General features: G+C 36.2%; 2 protein-coding genes across 2 annotated transcripts; one reads left to right on the plus strand and one right to left on the minus strand.

Moving 5' to 3' along the window:
- Positions 1–4433: 4433 nt before the first annotated feature.
- On the plus strand, positions 4434–6142 carry LOC116132496 (protein phosphatase 2C 37). The gene is made up of 3 exons (XM_031418162.1): positions 4434–5113; positions 5206–5526; positions 5629–6142. The coding sequence occupies exons 1-3, from the start codon at positions 4646–4648 to the stop codon at positions 6073–6075; spliced, it is 1236 nt and encodes a 411-aa protein (XP_031274022.1). The 5' UTR covers positions 4434–4645; the 3' UTR covers positions 6076–6142.
- A 3034-nt stretch (positions 6143–9176) lies between these two features.
- On the minus strand, positions 9177–10389 carry LOC116132463 (probable threonine--tRNA ligase, cytoplasmic; the record flags this gene model as incomplete). The annotated part of the gene is made up of 6 exons (XM_031418121.1): positions 9177–9282; positions 9362–9648; positions 9757–9849; positions 9940–10032; positions 10174–10260; positions 10348–10389. Coding segments are annotated over 4 exons (315 nt in total), but the record flags the coding sequence as incomplete, so codon positions are not given.
- Between the last annotated feature and the right edge of the window lie 1156 nt (positions 10390–11545).

The following is an 11545-nucleotide window of genomic DNA, read 5'->3' on the forward strand; positions in this document are numbered from 1 at the left end:
ATGTTTTGAGAATAAAATGTTATAATCAGAATGCGAATTTTTTATCAGAATCTCGAAAATGAGAGGAGGAGCCCTCTATTTATAGTAGAAGATTTCAGGGTAATGATTACAAATCTGTAAGTGGATAGATGTAGTACAATTCCTACCGCACTCCCCATTGGCTGATTACATAAGAGATATCCTCAAATCGCGTAGGGCTTGGACAAGTGGGCGACTCCCATCCACTCATAGATGAAGCGTGAGTCTGTCAAGTTGATGACAACCATACTCTTTCTGTCTTTAGACGACGTGACAGCTCCTGAACGGTACAAAGACTTCCTGAACTCTGATTGGCGCTTGCTGACGTAAACTCGTGTCAGCCCTATTTTTTTAGGCATAACAATCAATATGAAACTTGAGTAATTTCCAGGATTGCAACTTTAAGTTTTGTCACTCGATTGCCAGGCACTTGTGCGTTTTGATCTTTAATCTTATCTTATGAGCAACTTTTGACAATTTAAATGAATTTTCTGGATATAGATTTTTAACCTCTACTATGGTTTTGGAAACTGGTTCAAGGAGTTTATGTGCTATTTGCTACGTGATCACTTCTGGAAATCATTAGTCTTGGAAAACTTAATTCTTCATGTTGATTATCAGAGTTTTGAGGGAATTTTACATGATCTTCTTAGTTTATTAGGTAAACACTGTTTGAGAGCTTGTCTTGTATAGCATCATCTAGTTACAAATCTGGGGTTGGACTTTGTTATCGTGTAATTGACCTTCATATGAAACCATTCTCTGATTTATGGCTTGAGATATTCCTTATTTCCATCCCTGAATTTGTGCCAGAATTTCCATTTGGACATAATCTTTACTACTCAGGTAGAGTTTTATAATGTCAAATGTTTATCCTCCAAAGAATCTCATTGTTTGTTAATTCCTTTCTCATGCAGGCGCTTAGGGACAAAGAATTCGTGGAAAAGATACTCTCTCGAACTCCTCTTGAACGAGTCGGGGAACCAGAGGAAGTTGCATCCCTGGTGGCATTCCTTTGTCTACGTGCTGCTTCTTACATCACTGGACAGGTTATTTCCGTTGATGGTGGATTCACTGTAAATGGTTTTAACCATGGCTTTTAGACTAAATCGAGAAAAAAAATTAGCCATTCCGTCACCTCAGTCAGAGCTGAAGTGCCTGAACTATTCAACACAAACAACACATTCCTAGAGTTTTTTACGTTGATGATGGCCAATAAGGGTCAAAAGGCAATTTCTGAAACTTCTTTTATCATTGATTTTAAGCATTTTGTGAGCCACAATTTCATCCCGGATAAACATTGACTCTTAATCCAATATTACAAACTTTCTCTCACAATCACAATGTAATAGCTCGCAATTGGATAGGTGAAACTTATTTACGAATTGACCAATTACGAATTGTCACGTTAGGGTTATAAGTATAGTATTATCTATTTTATCCAATTTTTGGTTACATCTTTATCATCCTACGGTAGGAGTAGGACAAACGTAGAACTTGGGAAACATTACAAGTTATTCGTCGATATAAATTTCGCATTATTCAATTCAAATATTCTATATAATCCCATTTAAATATGTTGAAAACACCGACCACAAGCATATCTTTCGAAAACATGTTCTTTTTTCGCCATAATCTTTGAGTTATGTTGACTCAAAAATGGATAGAAACTTTATATTATAAATTAGTTAATCTGTAAGAGAATTCACTGGTACCATTTTTATTTATACGAGAATCCACTTTGAGTGTTAAGGAAGAAATCAAATCTGAATCAAATCAGAATAAAATCCGTTGACTTTTGGTTATTACTTCTGACTTCTGAGATTATTGAAGATAATCAATATTAATTTTTGAGAATATTATCATTCGTCTTTCCTCATCCGTCAAACCAAACACATTTTACTAAACCTAAACATGAAAAGACTACATTAACCTACCAATTATTTGTTTAATTAAGTGGAGAATTATAAATTATATAAAATAAAAATATCTTGGAAAAATCTCCACCTCAGCATTTCTTTGTAGGTTTTTTGGTTACGATGATGAGTCATGCTTTTTGCTGGTAACCTAAAAAATTATCTGACCTGCACAATTACTATTATTATTATTATTACCACCAATAATCGCACCAAACTTTTATGAGAGACACCCTCATATCTGTCACGTGCAACTGTCCTCATACGTGTCAAACAAAAAAACTAAAGTCACCAATCCTCATTGGATACTTTTTGTAAAAAATTTCCCGGTAATTAAATTCTAAATTATTATTAATTTTTTTATTTTTCAAATAGATTATTATCTATGGAGGCTGGGGTGGAGAGCAAAGGGTTTGACTTAACCAGATGGTGTAGTTATCTGATAAGGCTGTAAAAGTAACTGTGGTTAAGTGGGTTGGAACCTAAGGTTTAGGTCAGTCACTGGACTCACTGACTACTACTTTCTCACTCACGTGTCACTGCCTTTCGTTGCGTCACATCATGCAGGAGATTCATTGCTTGACAGCTTACACCCCCTTCTACGTGGCACTATCAAACTCCTCATCACTTTCACTTATTGCCTATCGGTCCCCACCTGCCTCATTGACGTGTATTGTATCGTTCCATGTTTCTGAATGAATATCTTCTGTCACGAAATTTCTGACGTTACACGTGTCGTGTCCCCACAAACATTACAAATAATCTAGGGTGATGAAAAAAAATCATTTTAATTTTAAAACTTTTACAAAATGACCCCTTATTGGTTATTTTTATAAAAAGTATCTACACAAGACATCGAATAAGTCATAAGCGCAATTATCATTAATTGTCAATAGCTGTCATATTTTGAGCAGCTGTAGTTTAAAATGTACTAATAAATGAAAAGAAAATGACCCACATATATCCAAATCCAAAATTTATTTAATTTTAAAATATAAGATAAGAGAGAATTTGAAAAGAGATTTTATGCTTGCCAATATCTTATGTATTATTTAATAAAATTAAGTTAATTGTGGATTAATTTGGATTTCAATCATTTGAAATTATTAATCATCATAATTTAAATACGCGAGAGTTGGAGGAGATCAATGTTAGTTTTACTTGGGTTAAAATGAAATGTATAAGAAATGAAGGGTTTCTTTTAAATTTAGAAAAGTATGTAGAAGGTGTCATTAACTGCCTTTCTAAATTGGGTTAGGGGACGGCCGAATTTTATAATTTGCGGGGAAGTCAGTGCTCGAAACGTGTAACAGCGCGAGGAACGAGAGATGCAGCTTAAACTCCACGTCAGACCTAGACACGTGGCTATTCAAAAGCTATTGAACCTAAGATATCCTGCAGTATTATCATCGATCTTTGACATGTGGTCCCACACGCGCCTAAATTTCCCTCGTTACGTAGACGCTTTCGCTGGACAACTGGATGGAACGACCAAAATAAAAGTGAGAAGCACCGATTCTATTCCCTTAACCAGGGCGCGTCCTTGCACGAACCAATTACTGGCAAGCACGCATGTATAAGCATAACCCTTATTATTCACATGAAATTGGTATATTTGAAACAAAAATCTGTACTATGAGATAATTATCTGTCTAATTAATGGTTATAACCATTACCATAAAATATTTGAGCTAATAAGAATTTCAGAAACAAAAATAAATATTTATAACATATTCTTTATATATGTGCATTTATATGACAAATATATTTATTTTATGTTATTAGTTGTGGAATTACTACATTAATCTCATATGTGATTTGATGTTTAACTAGTACATAAAAATTTATGAGAATTTTTTCATAAATTATAAAATAATTTCTTAAAATGATTAGATTCATGGTTACTTTTAATTAAAACACATCAAAGTTAATATTATTAGTAATTGCAAAAAAAAATAAAAAAAATAAAGGAAAAATCAAAAAAGAAGAAAGAAAAAGGTGACGAACTGATTATAAACTGCTAAGTCGTACAGGAGAAGTGTTTGGGTGGCACTCGCAACAAAAGCGTGTGAAAAGGCGAATCCAATTCGAATATCGTATTCCACGATCTCGCCACGTGGTGATTTTGTCTGTAACAGCTTTTTTTTTTTAATCAGGCAAAAATGTGTACAATGTATACGGCGTTAACTCACAAAAGAGGCAGGACCACATGCGTGTCAGAAAAGGAGGGTCATATCTTCCGATGGTGTCAGCCTCTCATTGGACCACGTAAACAAGTTCATAAAATACTAATACACGTGGTGATTAATCAAGGAGAGAGAAAGATCGTGCCAAAATGGACGGTGTAGATGGTATCTTGTATTCAGTAAATCGACGTCACACCAACTGTACGTGTCTGATACCTGCCCGTGACGGTGACGGGTAGGCTGCCCGCTATTACGTGTGGCCCCCAGGTGAAACTGTGCCTTCCCTTGTGTAGAAAAGCTTCATTTCGAGGGATTTTAATAGGTGCTTTCATTTCTGCAAGAGATCTCTCATTTCTCTTCTGTCTCTTCTTTGTCTATAGAAACTCATTAGTCGCTTCTTTCTTCAATATAATTGTAGAGTACTGAAGCGGTGAAGCCAACTGATTGCAGAGTTAAGAGTTGGAGTTGGAGTTGAAGTTGAAGTTATCAACTTGAGCTTGTGTTTCATTATTTTCTTGGAATTCAATGGCTGGAATTTGTTGTGGAGTTGTTAATGAGACTGAACCAGCTGCACCAGTTGAGCCCAGCTCACGAACATCCAGGCGAAGGAGGTTAGAGCTACGGCCGTTTAAGTTGGTGGCAGACGCCGCCGTGCAACCTCCAACGCCGTTAGAAAACGGTCGGAAACGACAAAGGCTTGAACTTTTTACACCCGTACCACGAGAGAACTGTGAAACGAACGTACCTAACCGAAGCCGTTCTGTTAATAATGAAAAAGTTAATAGTAATGAAGCCCTGAATTTAAGCTCCCGTGCAAACCTTGTGGATGATGAGGGAGATGAGAGTCCTAAATTTGGGATGACGTCAGTTTGTGGGAGAAGACGAGACATGGAAGACGCAGTTTCGATTCGCACGTCGTTTTATAGGAAAAAAGGCAGCGTTTCAGCTAACACGCACTTCTTCGGCGTATTTGATGGCCATGGTTGCTCTCATGTAATAATCTTTAAAAAACTTGATACTTCTATCAAATATTTTGATTCATTTCGTTAAGTGACTCATCTTTTGATATGTTCCTTGTTTTTTAGGTGGCGATGAAGTGTAAAGATCGGCTGCATGAGATTGTTAAAGAAGAGCTTGAAGCCTGTAATGAAGAAGAAACTGTGGAGTGGAAGGACGCTATGGAGCGAAGCTACGAGAGAATGGATAAAGAGGTACAAGGGTTGACCGAGAAGTCGAAGATCTCAAGTTGTAGATGTGAGCTCCAGACTCCTCAATGCGACGCCGTTGGATCCACGGCTGTTGTCGCCGTTGTTACTCCGGATAAGATTGTCGTCTCTAACTGTGGCGACTCTCGCGCTGTCCTCTGCCGAAACGGAGTCGCAGTCCCTCTCTCTTCGGATCATAAGGTACGGTTAACGCTTTACGCTTTACGTTGTAATTTCACCTTCTCTTGGCACGTGCTTTTCAAAACCGTCCCTTCACCTGTTTTTGGTTTTTTTCAATTACAGCCGGATCGACCGGATGAGTTGCTCCGAATCCAAGAGGCGGGTGGCCGGGTCATTTACTGGGAGGGACCACGTGTCCTCGGTGTTCTGGCGATGTCAAGAGCAATTGGAGACAATTATTTGAAGCCGTTCGTGATTCCGGAACCGGAGGTGATGGTGACGGAGCGTACGACGGATGACGAGTGTTTGATTCTGGCGAGCGACGGCTTATGGGACGTGGTGTCCAACGACACAGCCGTTAACGTGGTGCGCACGTGCTTCCGAGCTCACAGAACGTCGACTTCGTCACCCGGATCGCCGGGAAGTGACGTGGCTGGACAGAGTTCCGATAAGGCCTGCTCCGACGCGTCAATTCTGTTGACCAAATTGGCCCTGGCTAGACATAGTATGGACAACGTGAGCGTTGTTGTGGTTGATTTGAGAAAAAATTCACAGCAACAGAAGCCATAGTCCATAGAAAAATTATACATAAACTAAATTTACTAATTTTCCGACTTGAATTAAAAATGAAAAAAAATATATATATAATTTGTAGGGTTATTTTAAAGAGGCAAAATTATAAGTGTAATGCTTCTGAGTTTTAGTTTTTCTTCTTATAATTTTTAGAAATGGTGAGAAATCTGCAACAAAAATTGCAGAAATGGGAATATGGTATTTTGTAAAATATATTAATGATGATATATTATCGAATGGCCTTGAGTCCTTTCACAGTCCATTGAGTTCTGGTTAATGCTTATCTTAATTCTCAATTCAGTTGGATCTGGTTTTTGTAATTGAACCTGAAAGATGGAGATGGCATTGAAAATGTCAAAATGATGAACACCACTTTTTGACCGTAACGTACGTGTCTTTTACCAGTTCGTTACAGAAATTAAATAAGGTTTACAACCGTCTTCGATTCCCAATTCGTATAAATAAAAAGAAGACGATCACAAAAGGGAGGTCAGAAATATAAATAATAAAAAGATGACACGTAGCAAAGGCATGGTCAGCAGCATAAACAATAAGAAGATGACACTTAGCAAAGGCATCGCCAACAGAACGTGGTGGAGTAGATTTTGTAAGATCTGATGTTGATGCCATTCCCTACAAAACCCAATATTTAAATCATTAAAAGACTTTAGGGTATTTACAAGTGGTGAGTGATTACGTCAGTGTCCAGTCATCATAATTAACTTTAAACTCAATTACTTGAGCAACTAACTGACCACGCCTAGCCTAAGGCCTAACTCTCAATTATTAATTTATTTGTCAGACCAATGACTCTTCAGTTGGTCCGCCATTTCTTGATTTGGACTCCTGACTCTTGATCTTGACTGCACAACTTGTCCAGAAATGCCATCAAATTAGTGCATGATATAATTAAAGAAAGAAAATAAGATAGTAGCTTCATTTAATATTTGATATTTTCCTAAAATCCTAAATCTTCTTGTATTCAAAGATTGTAATAAAATATATATTAAAGTGATAATAATAATTTAAGAATTTAATTTGAAAAGTTATATACACAACTTATCAATTATATAAGAGCAAACCAAGAGAGAAATAGACAGGGAGGCATGACAATAAGTGGTTGGAGAAGTGAGTAATGTATTTTATGGAAAACGGTCACAAAGATTGCAGAAAATAAATAGTACAATAAACCTAAACCTGCCAATATGAATTTACAAAAACACCCTATGTAACACTATATACGTACACATGCAATCACAAAGTTAATCTTCAATACAAAGGAATAGTTTTTCTTGATTAATCCAATCAAAGGAAACAGAAAGTATGAGAGAAACCAAGAAAGAGAGAAAACATGAAAATAAATGTGTATTTTCAAATTCCAGGATCAATAAAATATGAAAATATCTTAATGAGGTTAATATAATATGGGTAATTTTAGTAGGATCAATATAAATTTTAGTGGAATCAAAATTATATGCTGCATGACGCATGTGTTGTTTTAGGAATAAGTATTTGCGTTTGGAATAATATATTCTTGAAGAACATATGCAACATAAGTACCATAAATTTAAGCTACAATTCTATTGAAACTCCATGACCAATAAAGATGGTGAAGGCATGGCTAAAGTTTCACCAGAAGTTCAAGGGTCTAATAAAGCTACAAAACCAGCAAAGTGAACACAAAAGAAGTAGTAAAAAATGATGGAAAAGACAACTTATCAAATAACTATAAAAGTAACATGGGATTAGGGGCGCTTAATGGGCCGAGCCACTCGCGAGCCGGCTCGACTTAGCTCGAGTCTGGCTAGTTAACGGCTCGGCTCGATTCATGAGATAGAACGAGCCGAGTTCAAGCCATACTCGGCTCAGCTCGTTAGGCTTGTAAGCCGAGCCTGGCTCGAAAAAAACTGGGGGTTTTTTGAAGTTCAGGGAATTAAAATGAAAATTTAACAACAATTTTTTTTTTAAAAAGGACAAAATCCCCCCCAATTTTTCAATCCCTAAAACCACGCACTTTCTCATTTTCCGTAACTCTTCGCCGTAATCCCTAAATTTCATCGATCCCCAACACGGTTTGTCGGCAGCACTAGCACACCTCCTAGTCACCGTCAACTCTTCGCCGTGAACCACGTCTTCTTCATCAGATTTGCGTCGCTGAGCTGTCGCCGTCAACTCTTCGCTGTGAACCACGTCTTCTTCATTGGATTTGAGTCAAAATTTTTACAAAAACCTTCAGAGTATCAAACCTGCGTGCTGCCTAGGTTATTAAAAAAAAAAAAAAAAGATTGATTTTTTCTTTAAAAATTTGAATTTTTGAGAGTGGGCTCGTGAGCTAGCTCGAAATATTCCCAACTCCTTCCCGAGCCGAGCCGAGCCATGAAATCTTCAGCTCAACTCGACTCGATTAATAATCCTCTCTCACGAGCCGAGCTCGTTAAGCCAAAAACTCGGCTCGTTAACACCCCTACATGGGATGTTGCATAATCATATAATCAAAATTGAAAAATATCAAAAGAATGGTTTTTTTTTTTTTTTAATCTCCAGGGTTATTCATGTTAACTTGCGCGCACCTTAACTAATCTCTCGAGATCCTGGAGGTGCTGGTTGGGTAAGAGTCCTAGTGGCCACCTCTATTAGTGCCCGGAGGGACTCGAACTCAAGAGCTCATGAAACCTCTTTTTGCTCTTTTATTATCAAACCACCCAGTGATATTACAAAAGACGGGTTTGATCATGAGGAAAGTAAAGCAAAACAGGAATGGAGAGACAAGTTTGATTCTCTCAAATAGATCATGTATATTTACTGTAATTTTGAACAACTTAAAATTCAATCAAACTTAATTCCATTAATAATATCTACATAATACAGTAATTGTAATTGTTTATTGATAAATAAGAATAGGTTATTGATAGGCCTCCGTTTTGTCGTTGAATGGGCTGAGTAAGCTCTCAATGCTCATAACTGAAAAGTTTCTCCGATCTCTCTCCCGCAAACTCACCTGCAATTGATGAGAATGATCAAAACTCACTTCGTGTTAAATTATTTCTTCAAGCATTGCAATTATTTATTTAGATAAGAAAAATAATATTATATATACACTCCAGTAGGATTATGGAGACAACCTTTCCAGTTTTCGCTTCTTGTTCACCAACAACCAATATATACAGTAGTTGTACTGCGCATCGTGAGCTTCCCATATCATATCTGCAGAAAATATAAGACGTCGGATTCTAATAAGAAAAGAGAAAGGAAAATCATTGTATAGATGAAGGTTGAAATGAACCTTTCTCTGCATCTTTCTATTGCTTGTATCGACGTCAACATAGGAACCCGCTTGCTGAATTTGATCCCGCAGCTATAGAAATACAGAAAGAGATAATCTGATGAAAAAATCAAACTAAAATGAAATTTTGTACAATAATGAACATGTCAACTGATCCCTTTGTAATGCTCCAACAGTATCGCAAACATACGCTCAACTGATCCCAGTATGGCTCTGTGTCTCATAACAGGTCTTTCCATCTTGGCTTCATCTTCGGCTGAGTAAACCAAGTTGAATCGATCAGGTACCTGGAAGTCGAGCTGTGATTGTAATTAACCCAGACATTCATCTATTAAGTTATAATTCTTCACCACTACAAGAAAAGGCAAAGCAAAATAACAATGACCATCACAAACCTATAATGTTGCACACTGAAATTTCCTCCTCAATGCATCTGATACACAGATGTCTATTTTTGGTCCATAAAATGCTCCATGTCCTTCTTTTATCTGCACTTTATGCGATAATACGAACAAAGGTCACAGAAAGCCAACATAAATGGACATTTATAATTTATTAAAGGTAAAGAAAAAAATTACCTGCCAGGGTTTACCAAACTCAGTCAATGCTTCTGTAAGAGCAGCTTCGGCTTTCTCCCATGTGGCCAAGTTACCCAGATAATTTTCTGGCCTCTGAAATGAAGTATTTGTGACAAAAAATTAATGAAATAATCCATTTGAGCACTCAAAGAAGTATTTTGTGGATACAGTGATGGATATCATATATTCCACTTCAATACTGTTAGAAAAGATAAAGGAGAAGAAATATCATACAGTTGATAGCTTCAGCTCATATTTGAACCCGAATATCGTGTAAGCATAATCGATGAATTCCAGGACACCTCTTACTTCATCTTTTATCTGAAAAATGAACAATAATTATTGCAACATATCTACAATCAACAAAAACAGAAACTTTTTGTGAGATATCAATCAAACTCAACTCACCTGGGACTCCCTGCAGAAAATATGAGCATCATCCTGTAAAAAAAAAAACCAGATTAAAAATTATCAAAAGAATGGTATTTTTCCAAACCAACAAATAAATTCAAGGGAGAAATGAAACTATGAATGATAATATTCTTCAAGAGAATAGTGACGTTTTTCTACCGTGCTCGAGGATGTAGGTAACAATATCCAACCTCATTAAAATTCTTGGTGTTCTTTATTTTTGCATTTATTTTGGTTTTAATAGTTGTTGTTATTATATTTAAATTGTCATCGTTAGAGATTATGTTTCCTCTACACAACAATATATTGCTTGTGTTGCTCTTCATCTTCATTGTGCTTTGTGTATATTTACAATGTTTATTCACAAAGTATCACACAGCTTTCTTGAAAAATAAACTAATTCCTAACAAATTCATATTAACATAAGACAGGCCATATAAATCCTAATTCCTAAAGCTAAACTCAAATAAGAACCCTAAATAAAATAGCATTATTAAGGTAACATGAAATTTGTCTTGTTCATAAAGCAGGTGTTAACTAAAGAAATAATGCATGTTTCATAATTTTTCAAATTTCACTTACACACAATTATATTGAACAAGAGACAGTCCCTTTTATTAAATACTTAAAAGAGTCAATGGGTGTAAATAAATGGGGCATTTAGCATCACTTTTTTTTTTTTTTTTTCCTGATGATTGGAGGTGTCTGGATCAACGCATACTTCAATTAATCTCCTAGATCCTAGAATTACCGAGGTAAGAGCTCTAATTAGGGGTGTAATCGAGTCGAATATTTGATAAATCGAACTCAACTCGATCGCTACAGTACCAAGTTCGAGCATGAGAAATCAAGTTCAAACTTGAACTTGGTACTTGAAATTGGAAATCGAGTTCGTATAATCGAGTTTTTTTCAAGTTTTAGTCGAATTATTTTTTAGTTTTAAATCGAGTTTGAGTTCAAACTCGTTTTTGAGCTCATATAACAATGGTGGATTTACATATTTTATAACTTTTAAATTCATATAACCCTATTACTTTAAAAACTATCAACTTAACCATCGAACTCACGAGTTATTTGACTCGATCTTCACCTTTAGATCCAGTGGCTCTTACCTAGTGGAATTTGGCCCAATTATCTCCAAACTGACCACATGCTGTGAACCCAGATGGAATTTGGCCCACTTTGCCTCTAAATA

Source organism: Pistacia vera, unplaced genomic scaffold (genome assembly GCF_008641045.1).
Source record: "Pistacia vera cultivar Batoury unplaced genomic scaffold, PisVer_v2 Contig254, whole genome shotgun sequence".
Lineage (NCBI taxonomy): Eukaryota > Viridiplantae > Streptophyta > Magnoliopsida > Sapindales > Anacardiaceae > Pistacia > Pistacia vera.